Raw genomic sequence first — 22,093 nt, 5'->3', positions numbered from 1 at the left:
TAAAAATCCTGTACACATTCTTCACTTTCAACTCTAATAACTTTTGAAAGGATAATGCTACAGACAAAATGTCTTAATAAAGCATGCCTAATTTAAGCTTAATCTGATAATCCCTTCGTTGTTATCGCTCGGGTGGTTAACACCCCGTTTTTAGTTTTTTTTTTTTGTCCCATTCATGGCACAGCTAGCGTAGCTTGGAAAAGATTAAGCGCTTGAATAGACTCTTTACTTCAGAGCCTCTTTTCTCAGTTCACACTTTTCCAGAGTGTGTGCTTTCTTTCCAACATATAGATAGGTTAAGAGAGTCCATTTGAATTGAGTTATACATACATCATTTTAAAGCTTAGAGTCTGCTCTTTTAGAATTTGCCCTTAACTAAAAATCTACTTCTGGTGACTTTCCTTTGTTTTGTGGTGCAGGGTCACATATGGTTTATACAGTATGTTGCACATATCTTGGCACAAGAGAATAAAAGGCTTCAGATGTCTTGGCTACATGATATTGATAGTGATTTATTGAATGAACCTTTCGTTTTCAAGGCATTTGAAAATTGCATAAATTACCAAGAATCAGATACAAGAGAGTAGCATTACAAAATACAAGGTATTCTCAAGGCACTACAGTATATTGAATATGACACACAAACATACACAATTACAATAAACTTTGGAACAGGTTATCTACTCTGGGATAAATCAAAATGCTATACTGTAAAAGTGGGTATTTTCGCACGACTAATTTTTCGCCCTTGGCCGGGTAAGAAGAGTTTTACGTGTTTTTAATTCCGCAGAATCAGGACATCAACTACTGGAACATATGGCACACAAAAATATTCGCGTGCTTTTATTTTCGCGCTAGCTTCTGGTTGCGCGAAATGCACGAAAATTTCAACACCGTGAAAATTTCCACTTTTACAGTAACTTGCTCTCAAGTCCCATGAGCATTCAGATCCCACTTACCAAGAGCTTTGCCAAGTAATATATTTGACTTTGGATGTCAAATTCCCCAAGGTTGTACATTGATATTACAACTACTACATCATACTTGCTTTACACACATGATTTGAGACATTTTTACAGACATTTTTAAAGACACAGACTAACAAGGAAAAGTAGAAATTACGTGTTGCGTAATATATGTCCCCGCCGGAAGTACATGTAGCATTTTGTAGTAAAATGAACAATACAGGTAAAAAATCAAGGTCAAAGGTCAAAGAAGTCAAAGGTCAAAATTCTGTGTAGAAGTTTTGAAGCCCTCACCTAGTGCCATCACATAAAGCAAACGGAATCGAAATAGGGTTAGAAATGGCGAAGGAGTAGCATTTTGTAGCAAAATGTACAATATAGGTCAAAGGTCAAGGTCACAACTGAAATTCTGTGTAGAAGTTTCAAAGCTCCCATGTACTGCTATCATATAAAGCAAACAGACTCAAAATTGGCTCATAAATGACAGAGAAGAAGCAAATTGAAGATTTTGATCACACACGGATGCACAGACAGACAGACAGACAGACGGACACACACGTACGGAGCCCGTTTCATAGTCCCCTGCTCGAACTCGTTCGGCGGGGACAAAAAAGGCCAAGTACAGTATCATCTCTTCTTTTTCTCTTTCTTTTTGACTGACTTTTGACAGAAGTCAAATCAAGTAGAGCTCCATATTTAACATTACATGATATGTAATTTTTTCAAACAGTATGTGTAATATCAAATCTGTGAACTAAAAATAATGTGATCAAAAATATCTTGTTAGTTGAAGGATTCATTGTGTTCAGTAATACATCACAGCATATCAACTTAAAGTAAAAATCAAATTGCAGTGTCATGATAAAATAAAATGAAATTACCCACATTTTTCTTCCTGGCAAACACAAATATGATGTTAAGAATATTCAAGGTATTACAGTTTCAAATTAGGAAATATGCAGATTTATGCACATGATATGAACTTGGCAGTGAGAGATGGTTGGTTGAAATGATACATTTGATTCCAATATCAATATAAATATTAATATCAATACCAATATAAAACATAGCAATTCCATTTAAATGTCCACAACTAAACATAGTGGGCGGTTTCCCTTCTGAAACGTAACTATTTGCACACCCTGATCGTAAACTTCTTCACAAATCAGAACTGGCTGTTTCTGTTGACATCACAGTAAACTGGACAGGGGCCAAAACCTGGATTACATATCATGATCTTTCATTAACAGTTCTTAAAAAAAAAAAAAGAGAGTTTACACTTCAAAATTTTTGGGTATGCCACGGACGGGAAGTGCAACTTACTATCCTGGTGGTGCAATATAAAAATAGACTGTAGATAATATTTACCATATGAAATGTAAAGGCTCTTTAATAAAGACACACTAGTCATTAAACAGACTGCTTAAATTGTGTGCTCATTAATTCATGCATTCATCCCTTTTTCCCGAAGGCTGTCTAAAATACCCATACTGCATATCTGAATTTGACTGACATGGTGACAGTAATTTAAACAATCAGATTCAGATTTACACATGAAGATTATATGGAACACAGGCCGGCTAAAGCCAAGTTATGAGCTATTCGCTTTGCCTGATTCCTTCTGTTTTTGTCTCCAGCTTGAATTTCTTTGGTATCACTAATATCACAAAGGTCAGGCAAGCTCTTTAGCAAATATCAAGAAAACTTTGCAGCTGTCACAAATATCTTTAATCAGAATGTGAAATGTAAAGCTGTCATAGAATCTTACATCAATGTGCATTTGTAGTGGTAGGTCAAAATAATTGCATATCCATGGCATTCATTGCACACACTTTATAGATGTTGCTAAGAATTTACAATCTGTTAAATCACAATCATTGTAGAAATTGTAAAAATAAACAATCATCAAATAATTCCTATCCTTCACCACTTTAATCAATGCCTCAAGTCAACAGCAAATATTCTATTACCAAACCATTTCTTGTTTCAGAAAACAATCTTTTCACAACTTTTCCTTCTTAAAGATGTGTGAAAAAAGAAAACTAATTTCAGGCTCATTATATCAACAGTAACAGAAGTGGTACATGTACGACTTTTTGCTACTTGAATGACACACTAATGGAGAATGAATAGAGGTTAACTAATTTCTGGACACAAACCAACTTGTCATTTATACAACTCTGCATTCTCACTGAGTCTGCATCATATTCACACAAATATAATAAAGAACATGATTTTGATTTGAGAAAGAACACACAGAAATTCAGTATTCACAACATTGTTATTACACCATGTGACACATTCAACAGAGTTTTGAATACTGCATAAGTGGTTATTTTTGCGAGGGTTTAATTTTCGCAAATTTCGCGAATCACAGTTGGATCGCGAATTTAACAACACGCGAAAGTGTCGCCATACACTAGAGTAACAATGCATGCAAGATAGCGTTGGTGTCAATTCGTGAAAACAACATCTCGCGAAAATGTCTGTAACCTTCTAATTCGCGAAAATATCTGTACGCGAAAAAAACAGCTTATACAGTAGAATACATGCACCTATTACACATTAGGACTGGACAAGACAACAGCTCTCTATGCTACTTCACTGTACATAAGAATACATGGTATACATAATTCATCAAACGTGATCGAATGCTTGCATCGGCTTTTCATCGATGACTTGACCTCAAAGTAGAAAGAAATATATTCAACAAATATTACACACATTTCATTAGATGTGATCAAAAGCTTGCATGAGCTCACTGATGATATAAACTTGACTTATATACAATAAATCATGATTCAAATCAGACATTTGATGACTTAAAAAACAAAAAAAAAACAAAAAATCACAAGAGTTGCAAAGTAAAAGAGATGGTTGTACAATTTCACATATGAAAAGAAATGTTCCAATTATCATACAATTTTTTTTACACATCTTTACAGAGATGATATCATTTTTACAGATCTTTACACAGAGATGATATCTTTTTTTTTAAAACAACTTTACACAAAGATGAGAAATTCAGAACACCTCATGAATAATGAGTCAAGACTAACATTACACACTGGTATGTACAATAACTTGCAAAATAATGTACAAAAAAAAAAAATGAATCGAAGCATACATTGAAGAGCATAATTTCTTCGTTTCCTCCCTCGTACAAAAATCCCTCCTGTACTAGAAACCGCACAAACCTGAGAACACTTGAGGATGCATTTCAAGAGGATAGCAAACTGCTGAGAGCAAGTGACAATATTTACATACAAAACCCCTTCTTTCTCCTGTACATACGGCTACAGGAGGAAAAAAAAAAGAAGAAGACAAAGATAGAAAATGACAGACATTGTACACGCACAATCTTCAGTACCATTTCCTGAGAGTGGACAAACTTCAAAATACTTCAGTACTAGAGTCATACGACCCGTGTGATGATTACACAATGATGCACAGGTACTGTAAAAGCTATTATTTTTGCAAGGGTTTAATTTTCGCAAAATTTCGCTACTCATTGTTGGGTGGTGAATTTAACAACATACGAAAATATCACCGAATCTTGATTGCATTACATTTATGCACAGGCATCAGTGCACCTACGACAGCCTCCGTGTCAAATTGCAAAATAATATGTCTGTGACCTCCTCATTCGCGAAAATGTCTGTACACAAAAGTAGCAGCCTTTACAGTATAGTAGACAGCTCTGTAGAGGATGATGCTGGAAAACCCTAACCTTAAACACATAGAAGTGCACTTCATTATATCTATATCCTGATGCCCAATTCCCTGTTTGTATTTTCGTGTTTTCTTGTGTCCCAAGCAATCTAAGGGAGCGTTCGAGCGCTCTAAAGCGAACCAAAGCAAACTGAACCAAAGCACACCATACCAAACTGTGCCAGTTTTGGAGCGTTTGAGCGCTCTGTCGAGTTATTTTTAGAAAAGGTCACACATTTTTTAGGAAGAATGTCATCTACCTGGCGCTTGAACTACTTACAGCTGTCCCAAACAAAGAGAATGATGTTTTTGCATTGTGACGTATGCGCATGATACGCGCATGCTTTACAGCGAACTTTTGGTACGCTTTGGTACGCTTTTGGAGCACATCGGGAAGTGGTCCACTCTTGGCTCGGTACAGTACGGTACGGTACACTTTAGGAGCGTTCGAGCGCTCCTCTGGTGCGGGTACGGTACGGTACAGTTCGCTGTAGGAGAGCGCTCGAACGCACCCTATGTCAAGTCCAAGTTATTGCTTTCATTTTTGGCTTTGGGTTTTTTTTTTTTTATATTCCAAGAGTTATTGCTCTTATATCATCTGAATGTGATCTGAATACAGCTGCTGATATATGCAAACCAAAAATGGCCAAAAGACAAACAAAAACAAACAAAGTGGCACACACATCCACACTTTTACTTGAGAATTTGATGGGTAAAACATTTTCACAATTCTCATTTCTGTTCAAGGGTGACAAAACAAAAATTATATGCTTGTCAACTGTCATTCCAGGCAGAGTAAAATCAGCAATCATTGAGTAGTTACAGCAATATGACACAATGCTGAAGGCTGTTGACCTCCTGTTGCCATAGAAACTGCAACTTCCAGTCATTGTCAAAGTTTTCTGAAGAACTCTGGGGGACACTATCACTATATTGGAGAGTGACCCAACCACTCTGCACTACAAGGACGGTAAAGAAAGAAAAAACACAATTCGATATACAGGTAGGTAGGTAGGTAGGTAGGTAGGTAGGTAGGTAGATAGATAGATAAATAGATAAATAGATAAATAGATAGATAGATAGATAGATAGATAGATAGATAGATAGATAGATATAAACACATAGATGGATAGATAGATAGAGATATTGACATATTTATACATATATATGTATACTTGATATATATACTTAGAGAGAGAGAGAGAGAGAGAGAGAGAGAGAGAGAGAGAAAAGTACCTAAACATATATGTATATAAATTTTGTATCATGCTGATGTCTGTGAGGTGTCTGAGTACTGCACAAGAGAACTTTCCAGAATACACTTTGTATTATTAGAGGCAAATGAATGATTTTCACTGCATTTCTCTCTGTACGTTGCTCACGGGATAAAGAGAATTTCTTTTTTTTTTTTTTTTTGTGCTGTGTGCATTATCCCACAGTATCTTGTCAATAAAAGAACTTTCACTGTCAGCGCCAGTAGATTGTGCGATAGATAAAACTGGCATATGCACTCCATGGAGTATTAAGGGAAGTTCAGCTTTTGTGCTTGCTAAAACAAGTACTCATAATGTTGAATTTCAGGTTGAGAGACATGTGCTTTAGATGCTATAGACTCAAGGTATATTGGTTAACTTCCGGTAATAATTCGTAAAAAATAAAGCGAAGAGTTCTATCTTGAAAATACATAGCCGTACGCTCAGAATCACTGCAGCTGATAATGACACAAAAGTGAATCACCAAGATATCCATATTGCTTGAAGAGCTGCCATTCTTTGATCGATATTTGGCTGTAGTGTGAACGGCTTCTTTGGCTGAAGTGCATAGCAAATGACATTAGACTGTGCAGAGAACTGTAATCTATGCAATTAAGACTCTGGAGAAACTCATGTTAAGGGAAAACAGTTTCTCACATCTCAGTATCAGTGAAAATAATGACCCACCACCATCAACCAAAATCTGAAGTGCGCCCTCTACTGGTGACTGGCATTCATCACATCTTGTCGGTTCCTTGAGCACAACAGAAGATGAGCACTACTTTTCCACTCTGGAGTTTAATGACAAGTTTGGTGAAAGAAACTACCACTCCTGACAGGTACAATATATCACCATGGCGATGCCTCCAGAGGGACGCAGTCCCCCTCACTTCTGGGTGCCTCCAGCTTTCCTCTTGGCGCTGCGGCGCCCCTTGAAGTTCTTCTCCAGGTTCATGGACACCTCCCGCTGCAGGTTGGGCTGGCGGCCGGTGGCGCCCTTCTTGGCCACCCACGGGTGCTTGAGGACCTGCTTGGCCTTGTAGCGCATCTTGACATCGACAACGAGGAGGTGATCGATGAGGTCTTTGGCAGCTGAAGGAAGATTTAAATAGATCAAGATTTTCAGTGGATTGACAGTTCTGGCTGTCTCTTTCCATGATGGCACTAAGAACAGCCATTCAGCCACTGCTACACATACATAAATGACAACTGAGCATGTGATTGCATTGTGTAGCAGAGACAGACAGACAGACAGAGATAGATGGACAGACAGAAAGGCAGACACACAGACTATTAAGAGGCAAAAATAAAACAAGAAAAAACAAAAAAACAAAAATGCAGTTTGATTAAAGGAAGGGAAATGGATGGCAAACTGAAGCAAGATGAATAAATGCTCGAGATTTATAAATAAGACGGAACAGATTGAAGTTAAGTACTCATCAAATGCTAAAATGAATATGACAAACAGACGTTTATTGGGTACAAATCGACAACGAAGCATGCAAATGTGTAGATTAAGGGAACCAACATAAAGCATAAGAGATTGAACCCCAATGCTATCACCTAAAAGAAAAACATACATGTACATAAACTGCAATAAAAAAAGACTTATTTCTTTATATCTATAATTTGATTAATCAATAGGATGAAGGGGGGGGGGGGGGGAGGTGCAAAATGAAACTATTGCCATGGATACCTTTGGAGATGTTGTCCCAGTATGGGGAGATGTACTCAAAGTGGCCAGCCTGGATGAGTTCAAACAGTTCCTCCTGATCTCTGTCTGGGCTCCTGAAGGGAGGGAAGCCACACAGCAGGATGTAGGTGATGACTCCCAGGGCCCACATGTCAACCTCTAGGCCGTAACCTAGGCAACGAGGAGATGGAAGAGGAGAGACGTGGTCAGTGGATTGATTCAGCTCATAGAGGAGACAAAATAATCTATAGACAATTGCAGGCCTCAGATAGTGAGGTGGCAGTATTGATGTTTCATACATTCTGAGGATGCTTTTTTTTTCTTTTTCTTTGTTTGTTTGTTTTTTGAAGACAGCTGCATTCACTTGAGATTGAAAATCAGAGAATTCTGTAAATGTATTACTTTTCAACCTTCAGGAATATGTACATTGTAGTTTGCATGTTTCCTGTAATGAATGAGGGAATGGGTGGGGGGGGGGGCAGATCTTAACTGATTGTCATTCTAGGAAATGAAATGCTGGAACATTTCCTATGGTTCTGCTGAACCAAAAGTGCGCACTTAATGTTAAACTTCCTTTAAAGGCACATACACTAGTTTCATTGAAACTATGAAACAAGTCCATGCAACTGGTTCAGCTTGACCCATCTAGTCCAACAAACTGTATTTTCTATGATTTGCAAGTATGTATATTCTTTTTATCATAATCTTTACTCTGTACTATTAATTTTTAGTATTTCACAGAGTAAAATACTTGCTCTCATTGGAACCCTTTGTTGTGCATGCACAATTCTTTGTTTCAATTCCAGAATTTCCAAATAAAGCCGTTCTCAAATGGGCAATATGTTTAATAAGTTTTAAAAATAAAACCCTGTTTCTCCCTCAAATTGTCAACTATCTGAAAATTTCTTCCTGATTTTGTGCAAATTCAATGAGTTTAATCACCTCTGTTTAATCCCTCTCCGATACATGATAGCCTATGTTGTGCAAATTCAGAGTTGCTAATTTAGTGATTAGGCCCAGCAACAAGATGACAATTTCTGCAGCAAAATTCCCCACAGATTTGTTGGGTCAAAGGTCAAAATTTTTACCCGCGCTTCCTCGGTCTGCTAGTGGATGTGATACACAGAATCTGAAGGCCAAATCGTACTCGTCACGAATGGGAGACTTTAATAAATCTCTGACCTTGTGCATGTTTTCTCCCTTGCCTTCGCTCTGACGTTTAATTATCATTTCAACGCATCGGAATGCAGACAATGCCAATACACAAAAATGTACAAAAAGATTTTGCCCGAGGCTAATTGACCCAAACTCGTGAAACATGTTTTGCTTTAGAGTAAAGCAACTCCTTTTCTTTCTGCAACTGAGGTTTAATAAATTGATGTGTACTTGTATATCCAAAACATTAATGTATACTTTATAAATTGTACTACATAGGGCAACTGTTGTCAGTAGAAAGCTGAGCACAACAACACAGCTCACTAAAAAACAACAAGTAATGAAATTATATGGCATACATGTACATCAACTTCAAAGCCTGACATATACATTATGGACCCGATTCCCCCCCCCCCCCCCACAGCATCGATTCCTAATTTATTGAGTTCAATATAATACCACTTCTAACCTGTGTTATTGAATTATTCATGGCACTGATGATTCATCACAAAGTCCCCCCCCCCCCCCTCCGTGATTGATTTGCCCCAACTGCAACTGGATTCTTGATGCTGCCTAGCAGGTCACCTACAATGCAGAATTGAGAACCGAGTGCATTAGCATAATACTGCCCATGACACAGCCCGCCAAAGAGGTCATTATAGAAATCGCAGGCTCTGCTATAATGCAACCCAAGATGTTGTTGTATCCGTTTGTTACACAACAGTAGCATCATATTATTGAAGGCAATACCATATATCCCTAATCTGTTCATTTATACACTTGCTTCAGATTTTGGGGTCTTTTTTTGCATAATCCATAACATAGTTTTATCTCATGTACAACAGTGAGGCAAACAGAATTGTGGTTAGAGTCTATATTGTTCCCTGTTTACTTTTTTGTTTAATACATTTTACAGTTATATAACTCTTCCTTTTTAAATCATCTAAACACCTACATAAACTGTAGACATGATGCCACATCTTCCAGACTTAGAAATGATGGGTTCCAATTCCAAAAGCACAATGCATACATGTGCATGCCTTCAACCACAGTACAAATCAAGAGATAATTTTCTGTGGTATTCAATTTTGCAATGATAGGGAGCAGATGTCACAAAGGCACAATAAGTCACAATAACTGGCACCAGCAATAATAGATGTAGCTAGATGGATGGATGAATATTAAGGCATGAATAAATGAACAAACAAATGAATACACAAATAATTATAAATGAGCTTTCAGAATCCCATTACCAATAAACTGTGTAATTAAAAACAGACTAGGCATTAAAACTCATAGGTACATCTACCTTGAAGTCCTGTTGCTGACCAATACCGAAAAAGAATATCATCCGATAGCCATCGGATGATCATCCGATGGTTATCGGATAGCATTTGGGCAGTGCTTTGGTAGCTATCAGCAATCACCCGCTACCCGATGTCTTCCTGATAGTTTCTAACCCAGTTATCAGCAAGACATCGGCTAGCCGATGGCCAATTGATAACTATCAGGAGCACATCAGCAAACTTGGTTTTCGAAACAGCTTCTCACCTAACCATCGGGAAGACATCAGGTAGCTGATGTCTTTCTGATTGTTTCTAACCCAGTTATCAACACGACATCGGCTAGCCGATGGCCAATTGATAACTATCAGGAGCACATCAGCAAACTCGGTTTTTTAAACAGCTTCTCACCTAACCATCGGGAAGACATCAGGTAGCTGATGTCTTTCTGATGGCAAAGCATCAACCATCAAGATGACATTGGCAAATAAAAACAGTTATCAGGAAGCCATCAGAAAACTTGTAGTTTCAAAAATCTGATCATGTGTATCACCAGGAAGACATCAGCAAACATAGTCTCTGAAACCAGGAGTTCATATACAATATATGTTTGTGTGTCATTAAGAAAATTTATGGGCCAGGCCAAGAGACTGGGGGAGAGACTGTATGGGGTGATGATGACCTTGTGGTCAGACCAATGAGGTGCCCACCTCCCTGGATAAACCATCTTTGAAATAACCGTTGGCCATCATCATTCCTACACCACTCCATGCACAACTCCAGTAGGGTCTATGTCTCTCCTCCATCATTCATATCAGCAGGTAAGCAAGTTTCTCATTTTATCCCATACTGTAATGTCACACAGTAACAGAATGTTGTGAAAACTGAAGAGCCTGCAATTATGGTGGATCAAGTGTAGCTGCAATGTTCAGTATGAGCCTTATAGTATCCAGTCCCTGTGTCAGCTAGAAGATGATGAATCAACATGATTACCCGGTACTGTACAGCTGTACCAACTGAATGGTGAGTGATTGTGAACCCCCGAGATGTTAATGGTAGTCTCTAAAAGGACCAAGCAATGTTACATGGTATCAGGAGTGGAGCCTAAACGTTTTTGCATCGGAAATTGTGTCAATTAACTCCATGAGACATATTTACGCAAATAGCTATGAGTGGGACTGTGTGTGTTGTGCACTGGATATATACCTGCGTGATGGTAAGTCTACCGATCGGACTTTGAGATATTGGTGGGAAATGCTTTATAGTACTAGTATCTCTATGAACCGAGATGATAGAGTCTCTGCATGGATTGTGGCAATGACATATAAATTGAAAATTGATCGTAACAGAGATTCCTGCAGAAGGGTGCTGACTTCGTGTGACCGCGGATACACCAGCCAGAAATTGCCCCATTACTATAACATACAAGGATTGTGATGTGGTTTGTGGATGCATGCGGATTTCTTCATTTGATTTTACATGATGGAGTAGCTATACAGCCTCGACCCAAACGGCTTGAATTTGAATCTACAGCTAATCTTCCAAGAGAATGGACAGTGGAAAGAGGAATTCCTGCTACCGGTACTTATGTTTCTCTAGCAATTATGGATGGGAAAACTGAGCAAATCAAAGTTTAGATACTCGCAATACCGTACCTGATGTTGGCCAAGAGGTCATGAGGTACCAGATGGTCAAGCCTGCAGAAGAGACTCTTCAGAGTGTGTTCGAAATGTACCCGTCAGCAAGCCATAGCGGGTGGCTGGTATATAGGCATACATCCATAGTGCTATCAGCCATCGGAAAATGTACCCATGTATCGGAAAGCCATTGGCAAATGTATACCCATCAGCAAGCCATCGGGAAATTTACCCATCAGCAAGCCATCAGGAAATTTACCCATCAGCAAGCCATCGGGAGATTCACCCATCAGCAAGCCATCGGGAAATGTACTCATCAGCAAGCCATCTGCTAGCGGATGGCCAGTAGGTATAGCGATCCGCAGTGCTATCAGCAAGCCATCAGGAAATGCACCCATCGGCAAGCCATCGGGAAATTTACCATCAGCAAGCCATCAGGAAATTTACCCACCAGCAAGCCATCTGCTAGCGGATGGCTTGCTGATGGTAACTAATTTGCATGTGAAATTGCCATCCGATAGCCATCGGATAACCACCGGATAGCCATCGGATGGCCAGTAGGTATAGCCATCCGCAGTGCTATCAGCAAGCCATCGGGAAATGTACCCATCGGCAAGCCATCGGGAAATGTACCCATCGGCAAGCCATCGGGAAATGTACCCATCAGCAAGCCATCTGCTAACCGATGGCTTGCTGATGGTAACTAATTTGCATGTGAAATTGCCATCCGATAGTTATCGGATGGCATAGCATCGGATAACTATCGGATGGCCTGCAGATGGCCATCTGCAGACCACATTTATTTCGCTATGGGGAGTTTTGATCATTAAAGGAAGCATGGCTCTAATGTCACATGATGTGCGGACAGAGTAATAACAGCAGTCAAAAACAGAAACATTTCTTTGGTTCCTGTTTAAAGAGACTCTTACCTGTCTCAGCCAGGATCTCTGGAGCTACATAGGTTGGCGTGCCACACACTGTGAAGATTGGTTCCTTCACCTCCATGGCTAGACCAAAGTCGGCTAACTTCAGTGTGATATCCCCCGTCTCAGACTTGTTCACCTGAATTGAAGTGAGCAGGAGATTTTTATTCACTGGAATCACTGTGACATCATGGAGTTAGAAATTAAAAAGAAAAAAAGAAATGTCCTTATGGATCTGTTTCTGATTTTGTACTTCTGACAAGCTGTTCTTAGCTTGTCTTCAAGATTTCTGGAGAGTATAACTGTACTAAAGATGGACATGATATACAAATGTACAGGTAAAGTACAGAAAGAGGTTTCTTTGCATAGATTGCATGTTTTGAACGTAAGTATTCTGAGAAATATCACTGACTCAAGATTAACAAGATTTTGAACTTAATTATTAGACATGAAAGACATTCAATGAGCATTTCCATTCATATTTCATTCCTTAACAAGCAAGACAAGTTAATCACAAGAGAAGAAAACAAATGGCTGAAGGAACGGATGCCAGACAAATTGTGTTGCACTCACCAGAAGGTTTTCAGGCTTCAGGTCCCTGTGTACAACATTGAGGTCATGAAGGTATGCAAGGGCACTGGCAAGGTCCTCAACCATGAGGGCAGCATCACCCTCTGTGAACTTGACGCTCTCGGTGATGGCATCAAAGAGGTCACCGCCCGACACGTACTCCATCACCAGGTAGATGTGGCCCCGGGTCTCGAACTCCTCGTAAAGGCGGACAATGTTTGGGTGCCGCACGTACCTCATGATGACGATCTCGTTTTCCACCATGTGCTCCTTGTTTTTCAGCTTGGCCTTCTCGATGATCTTCATGGCATACATCTCATCCGTCTCCACATGCGTGGCCTCGTGAACATCGGCGAAGTTTCCATCGCCAATTTTCGTGCCAATGCTGTACTTCTCCAAGATGTGGGTCTTTTTGACGAGAGTCCTGGGCTGTCGGACAAATCTTTCCTCCGGCTCTGATTCTGGAACAGGGCTGTCCTCTGTGTCTTTGTACGTAATGTTTTCATTCTCATCGCGGGGTGAGGCTGATTTTGAATGAGTGTCATCCTCCTCCTTTCTGCCCCTTTCTTCCTCCGCTCGCCGTTCTGCTTCTCTACGTAACTCTGCCTCAAGCTGCGCCAATCGCTCAGCCTCCTCCCGTTTCCTACGCTCCTCCTCCTGTGCCTCTTTGTACTCCTCAGCTTCCTTGGCTTTCCTCTCTGCTTCCTCCCGTGCCTGTTTCTCTGACATAGCTCTGCTCTCTGCCTCCTCCCTTGCTATCCTCTCTGCTTCCTTGGCCTGACGCTCCGCCTCTTCCTGCTCCTTGACTCTCTCTTCCTGCTGCAGCCGTTTCTTGGCCTCCTCCCGCGCTCTCCTCTCTGCTGATGCACGCCTTGCTGCCTGTTCCTTGGCAGTCATTTCAGCTTCAAGTCTGGCCCTTCTTGCAGACTCCTCCCTCTTCTTGAGTTCGTCTTCTTCCTTGGCTCTCTTCTCCAGCTCCTTCCTCGCCCTCCTCTCCGTCTCCTCTCTCTTTGCCGCTTCCTCATTGGCCCTCCTCTCTGCCGCTTCTCTGGCTTCCCGCTCAGCCCTGGCTTGCGCCTTCAACTCTGCCCCTTCAATCTTTCGCTGGGCGTCTGCCTCCAGCAGCTCCTGGAGCTTTTTAGCATCTTCACTCTCCTTACTTTTCAACTTTTCCTCTTTCTCTTTCAGCTCTGCCTCTTTCCTGGCCAACTCTTCCTCCCTTTCTCGATCTTTCCTCTCCTGATCCTCCTTCTCCTTCCTCAACATCTCCTCTTCCTTCCGCCTCAGTTCCTCCTCCCGTTGCTGCAGTTCCTCCTCCCTCCGCTTGACTTCATCTTGCAGCTTCTCCTCCCTCTTCCTCCTATCGAGCTCATCCTCTCCCTCTTTCCTCTTCCTGTCCGTGTCACCTGTCCTTTCATGGATGATCTCATCATAGTCTGAGCCCCTGCTATCATTCCCTCTGGAATCACTGTCCTTTGAGACCCGGGCTCTTCTGCTCTTTCTGTGCTTTTCATCCTCCTCACTGATCCCGCTGTCAAGTTTTGCACCGTCCTTCTTCTTCCCTTTCTTTTTCCGTGCAAACTGCGAGTATGAACTGTCGGGATAGAGTTCCTCATAGATGTCAACGACAGTTTCCTCCGTAAGGCTAGTCCTAGAAGGGGATGCAATGAGCACCCCATCTTTGTCTCTGTAAAAGTCTGCCAAGCTTTTCACTTCCTTCCCTCTCAGTGTGTACAGTTTGCGGATTCTGTTGTTCTTGTACTTTGGGTAGCCGAATGCATCGGAAATGTCCTGTATCAGCTGTTCGTATGATTGCACACTCCGCTTGTTGATCAGCAGTGACACCACTTTCCGGGGCCGCGACCCTGTCTTCACGATCTTGACCACTTTGGGTTTGATGGGGCTGCGATCCGAGTGCAGGATGCCAATAGCCTTGGACTCGTTCTCCACACTTCCTCCTGCGTTTCCCCGGTTGTAGGCAAATGATCCTGGACCCGAATGGCCCGCGCCAAAGGTGGATCTCCCGTATGTCCCTGCATACTTTCCTGTGGGTGGGTAGGAAAACCCAACCGGGATGTGAGCGTAGAGATGAGACTCATTGTTCTGATGCTTCCCTGAAATGAAAAAGCAGAGAGAAAATTATTAATAGCAATCAAATTGTAGAGATTAACATGAAGAAATGCAGAGTGGATTTTGTAATATCCTTTTTAGAGTGTCATCCTCATGTGATAAGTTAAGGGTACTGGGTTTGACTTTCAAAGTCAACCAAACATTCTAGAATATGGAAATGGTACAACTGGATTGCACATCATTGTCAATGATTGTAGCACAATGCACAAAATCTTAGACATAAAAAATGAATAAAGTGCCAAAGAAAATAGAAATACCACGGAAAAACACAGAAAATATAAATATGACTGACATGTCAGAACGTATCTCCTCTTATTCCAGTACATCTTCGAACATTGTCGTGCGGGGCAATGAAGACCAAAGGTTAAGTGTCGTGGTTAATCCGCTCTGTTATAATGACGATCTGAATACCATACACAGTGGCAATCTATGAGACATCAGTATCCCACTGTTGTTCTCTCTCTAATACTATACAGAACCTTTCCATACAATGAGTATTTCCCTACATGGATGGAAATACACTTGTGCAATGTATTTATGTTTTGATCATCACATGGTTGTCATGGAACAGGGTGTGACTTGACAAGAAAGTTTGGCAGAAATTTGCATCTTCGTCACTCGCACCGGCTGTTAGCAAAGTGCGAGCAAACAAGCATTCCCTTTCAACCACCAAATTCTTCATGAGAAGCTGTTCAGTTGCCTGGACGATGAGCCAGAGATGGGCTGTGTGAACAGCACGTACAGTCTATGTAATTTGCTATATAAATCCACTTAGTCTTGCTTCCAGGCTCCAGGATATATTTTTACTTTCTGCCACCTGAACTCTGTCAAATTCATCACATGCATTAGCAACAGAGGACTAGTCTCATACAAGAAACCAGCACATCGTGTTTCTTGGTTTTGTATTTTATTTGTTTCATTTAAGCAGTACAGCCTAGGTAATTTTCTCTAGTAAACACCATTAAAAGATAGCTGACTGCAACCATTATTTTACGCATTTATAAGCCAACTCTGACCTGCCTATCAGCATAAGCAAAACACATGCAGAGACTTAGTCAGATATACCACCTACACATATAAACTAATATATAATCACCATCAACAAAGTCTGGAAAATTGCTGGGAATTCCTGAACATTTCCCTCTTTTCTTTTCTGTTTTTGACAGATTGCGATACAAGTTAGATAATGTCATGAACACAGCTATCATCCACAGGGATTTTTCTCTGTAACCTGTCAATGTGTAGACCCTATTATAGATTACTTGTGTTTAATATCAAATTACAATGTACACAAAATTTGAGAAGATATTGATACTGGACTGTAAAATGTGTTAATGAGGTATTCTGGAAATGGCCCAATTGACACTGTAAAATGAGTACAGGACTACCCTTTTTATCATCATTCCTTTATACAAATGTATCAAGCTGAAGTACAAACACTCACCTGAATACTTCTATTATATAGTGTAAAATTTCACACTGAATGTCGAGGACATGCAATTGTTTTGAGACAATTGAAAGAATTCTGAATCTTCTGTCCTTTTTTTTTTTTTTTTACATCTTACTGTTCACAAAAACATTTTCCTTATAGTACATTGGTCCCTGAGCATTCACAATACACAGTGTGTCTACATGTATACTACAAGGTTGGCCAATTCATTCTATGTGATGTCTGTCCCTAATACTAGTTAGTACATATTCTATTCTGCTTGGTATACAAACTACATAATGGGGGTTATTAAAGACACTTATGCACTAAAAGTGTTTAAGTGCAAATTATGTGTCATTATTATGTTTTTGTTATTTTTAAAGTGCACTTAATAAACTACTCAGTACAGAAATACGATGCACATCAATAACTGCTGCTTTTACATCTCTGTCAATTTGACTTGTCAATAGTATATTCTGGCATGGGTCTGCAGAGAATGTAGAATAGAGTAATCAATGGCATTCTGCAAGCTACTGTTTTGTCCGTCTTTTTAGGGGTGGGTGAATGGCTGTCTTTGTGTTCTCTGGAGGTGAGGTACTGAGCAGGTGGGATATCATATGATAACACACACTGAGTTCAGCTTGCATTATTAAAATGAAAGCCACTTCCTCTTTGTGCCCTAGAAAATAGGTTTTCTGTCACAATATTAAGGGTTACATTGGCCTCATGCCATGTTAAAGGCACTGTTTGGAATATTTCTGATTTGAGAAATATGAGCTGCATTGCATGGTTCTGCATGCTACCAAAGTCTCTATGGTGACAATATCAAGATACTGTATTTTATGGTTGAAAGCAGTCATTTAAGGCAGCTATAAATAAAAAAAAAAAGGCTGTAAAGTGCCTGGATCTACAGTGTACCAAGCACTGTAGCTACATGTATTCAATTTCATCCTGAGACAGTAGTGTTTGAATTTGAAACCATTAGCACTAAGCAAATTACTGTATACGGCATACATATTTCGCGAGTCTAAATTTTCGCGAGTCTAAATTTTTGCGAATCGGGAATTCCCGACAGTTTCGCGGGTGGTTAAATTCACGATCATGGAGTCCTGTACTGAACGGAGAAATGTACACGCGATCAGAGTCAATATTTTCACGTGTCTTTAATTTTGCAAACAGCATCCAACTCGCGAAATTCGTGAAAATAAAAAAAAACGCGAAATATTTGGCGTATACAGTAGCACAAATTACTGATTACTCACTTTCCTATTATAGAATTCAAAGGAACTGGCTATTTGTGTGTGTGTGTGTGTGTATGTTCCATACACAAGGGAAATTAAGTCTTCCATATTACAGTATAAACTACTATAAGAACAACAACAAAGAGTTGCGACCACACAAAGTCTATTTGTAAAATAGTTTGGATATATACGATATAGAAATTCCTGGTTTAAAAAAGAATATACAAATTGAATAGGTTCAATTACATTTATTGATATCTACTAGCCTTGACATCATTAATGTTAGAGCTCTACTTTTATGACATTAACGAAACACCGAATGGCATTTCATGGTGGAAAATACACTTGGTTGATACTAGCGCAAGGTATGTTATCCATTCATTATAATTGCTTTATCACTTAGATACCACAGGCAATACGATTCAATGCTTCAAACAGGAACGATAAAATCAATGAATATTGAATTTCTTCCCACACAACTGAAATGAAGCATGGAGCTACAGACGCAGTCTTATTATTGTAGTTCCAAGGATGGAGCATACTTCATTAGAATTTGTGAATAAACACACCACTGTACATATGAGCTAGTAACCCACTGGCACTAGTATAGTAATATAGCATGAGGGATATTATTGGGTTTTTTTTTCCGGGGGGGGGGGGGGTGGTAGATATTTTGTGGCAGATTATTTGAGTATCACTTAAAAGCTTGGTCCTGACAACTTACACTGCTTCTGATCCCTACCCCAGGTGTACCGTCTGAAGTAGGTTGGATGTCCATTGAACATCTTTCAAGCAAGCATAAAACTAAGGACATGTATTCCAGTATCACAAAACTCTTGCTAGAGTCAAAGGTGACTCCATGAACAGGTACAATCCAGCATGGGGCAATCCTTGTTCCAATGCAAAATGTCATTTCACCCTCCATGAAGTCACGAAACCTCAGACAATTGTTCACATATTCTACATCCTTCCAAAGCTGGCACAGAAGTAAAAGGACATAAGTGTACCTACAATTGTCTTTCTTTGGTCTAACTAGTAACACTTCACATTTGCCATTCTGTTTTGCCTCGATGAAAATCCTTTAATAAAGTCCTCACTTCGCACACACACTGTTCTCAAAAGTCCTAGCTTCTAACAAAGTGTCACGATGTGAAGTCATTTGGGATTTCTTTCACAGAACTTTCTCTCAAGGGTCTACCCTGCCATTACTGTTGGGGAGAGAGCACAATCCTTTGCTTTCCGTCCGGATAAATGTCAAATAGGATTAGAGTCAACAAGCTACTGATCACTCACAAAGTGTGTGATGCGCCACTAAGGTAATTTGTGATGGGAGCTAGCAAAATGTATTTCACCGCTGGTTAGCCACTACCACTGAGGAATTGAGCAAATATTTGACAATCCACTGGAAAGAAGGAAAAATCCCCTATCCTTTCTCTTTCTATTCATGTCCGCAATTCTATTCTACAGCCTCAAAAATAATGAAAAATCAATATATCCCTCATAGATCCTGCCGTGTGAGCACTGTTGAGAATGTGTGAATACTAATTGCACCTGCTATTTTTCAGGTAGTAAAATAAATTCTGTGCTGGTTCATATCACAGTGAATATGAAATGTTTAAATGCAAGCGGAATTGTGCATGAAATGCATTTTTTCGCTCATTATGTATGCCTTTATGTTTGATATGCACAATCCACGCAAGATTGTACAAAATTCACTGCAGGTCAATACCAAACTTTGAAATTCTGAAGTTTTCATTTGCAAACCATCAAAGGAGACTGATTCATTAAATGAAGTCATGATTTGACCTTTAAAGGTAGGGGATACCTTTTACAGACCTCCCAAAATGCATCAAAACATTAAATATGAACCTCAGGGGACTTGTTTAGGCCACTGCTGAGAAATTTGGAAGTCAACAGTTATCTACAATTTGAATAACGCACAAAACTCAACTACTCAGTAGTTCTGTGTGTCAGCCACACTTAAGCCTTTTTGTTGCAGTCTTCTGTATTTTTTTTATCTATAAACACAAATCTAAACGTTTAAGAGCTGATGTAATAACATATAGAGTGTGTGGCAAGAATGTATATAGATATGTTTGTAAGTTTTGATGAACTTTCTTCACAAAATATACATGATGGACACACATGCAGTGCATGGGTCTGCAAAGGTAGCCTAGTAATGTACTGGAATTTATGGTGAGCCCCGTAAAAAATTCAATTCAAAATCTAACGGTCAATAAAAATGTACTAAATGTTACCTTCCACTTTCAATACTTTATGGGAGTTTCTAAAATGATACTCTCTTCAACATTAACCACGGTATGAACTCTTCATTTAAGGCATGCATATGGGATTCCCTACCTTTAATACTCAACTCTCATGTTTACTGGTATTCATCCCCATGCGGAAAGCCAAGTTTTTGATTTATATGTTTTTTTTTCCAAAGAATCGGCAGACAGTCATTGCGTACGACTATTCATTATGGCAGACTGTTCAATTGTACGCCTGAGTGATTACCGAAGTCCCAATTGTACCTGTTGATGAGTCTTTTTCCAACATTCAATTTTTTTCTTCTTTTTCCTTTTAAAATGTCTAAGTCGGATATAAGTCTGGCATTGGGGGCTGCATACAATGGCACAGACTGAAAACTAAGCAGGAACATTCTGCGCTAAAGTAAACACATCAAATTGTATGACATAGTATCACCCACACATGGTGTGCATTCATTGAAGAAAATACAACAAAAGTACATTTGTGATGTCTGTACTGAGCACCGTATTTGATCAGTGGTGAAATCTGCACAAATTCTATTGATGAAAATTCAATGATACATTGTATAGTGAAATATTTCTTTAAAATCTGTAAAAATTGTGCTATCATTGAAAGAAGGAGTGTAGAGTTTATGTCTGCAAACAGTATTTCCTCTGCAGTATTTCTGGCCCTTTTTCTGAAACACTCCAAAGCAGAATCCACTCCCTTTTACTTTGAACACTCACAAAGTAAAAATGTGATTCACAACATACACAATGTGTATGTGACTATTGTAAAGGTTGATGCACAATGCGAATCATGAAATACTACTGTACTTCACATTGTATGCATGTGGTGACTGTGTAATACAGACATTTACATTTTGTAAAACCTTTCATGAAGTAGCATTACATGGAAAATTCGCTCTGAATCAATATTCAAAGATTAATATTCCTTTGTTTGGCAATGTCTGCTGCAAATGACTGACTTTGATGGGATTTATAACCAGGCTTTATTCACATTAGATCTTCTGTCTACTGCAATTAAGATGGAAATATAAAATTATACCCTTAAATTAGAAGTGCGTGCTAAGTGGTCTCAAAATCCATTCCTACTGAGTGGATAACAATCACTACAGTCATGCACTGATATGGTTGGGAACCACTTATGTAAATGACTATGAACAGCTGAGTACATTCTTTAGAGCAAACCATAATGGAGGAATCTTGTTTCTAATTGCAGCTCATCATGGTGAAATTGAAACTTTGAGAGTTCTTGAGAGACTATTGGAAATGTGCAAACTGTCTGACATCATAATTCCATGACATTGTATGAATGCCAATTAAAGGTCCTGCTTACCTTTGGGAATAGTGATCTAATTTTTTTTTTTCAAGATATGACATTTAATGCATAGTATGTGTACATGTTTGTTGCACCACAAAACACCCTATCATATAAAATTTTTGTGAAAAAGCCTAAAATACATAATTATATTGGAGATAAATGGAGAGAAATATGTCCATAGATGTACACTTTATGATTTCATTTGTGTGTTGCATGTGTACAACTGTTTTATAGTCATATATTACTTCTTGCCATGACCTCTTTTCAGTGTGGGTGGTGCACACTTTGAAGCAAAATTAATTGAACACAAACTTTTATACATTTCTTCATTCTTGAAAGCAATAACCAGAGATAGTAAAAAAAAAAAAGAAAAAGAAAAAAAAATCTTCATTTTGAAAGCCCTTTAAACTTTTCTCCCGAGTCAGACCATTACCAAAACCATGGATGAATGTACTGTACTCCTAACACTTTTATTCCCATCTGGTATCATACACGATGACACTGTGCAT

At 39.3% G+C, this 22,093-nt stretch overlaps 1 protein-coding gene across 1 annotated transcript in view; it reads right to left on the bottom strand.

Annotated features, from left to right (window-relative positions):
• Positions 1 to 6,179: 6,179 nt before the first annotated feature.
• LOC140238156 (serine/threonine-protein kinase DCLK1-like) overlaps positions 6,180 to 22,093 on the bottom strand; it is a 33,712-nt gene continuing 17,798 nt past the window's right edge. Inside the window, exons 3-6 of the mRNA XM_072318096.1 lie at positions 13,194 to 15,304; positions 12,627 to 12,759; positions 7,626 to 7,793; positions 6,180 to 7,021 (exon numbers count right to left, since the gene is read on the bottom strand). Coding sequence (XP_072174197.1) covers positions 6,816 to 7,021; positions 7,626 to 7,793; positions 12,627 to 12,759; positions 13,194 to 15,304 — 2,618 coding nt within the window. The 3' untranslated portion in view covers positions 6,180 to 6,815. The remainder of the gene's footprint in view (positions 7,022 to 7,625; positions 7,794 to 12,626; positions 12,760 to 13,193; positions 15,305 to 22,093) is intronic.

This window comes from Diadema setosum, chromosome 14 (assembly GCF_964275005.1).
Source record: "Diadema setosum chromosome 14, eeDiaSeto1, whole genome shotgun sequence".
In the NCBI taxonomy this organism is placed as follows: domain Eukaryota; kingdom Metazoa; phylum Echinodermata; class Echinoidea; order Diadematoida; family Diadematidae; genus Diadema; species Diadema setosum.
This window is presented reverse-complemented; position numbering and strand designations above follow the sequence as displayed.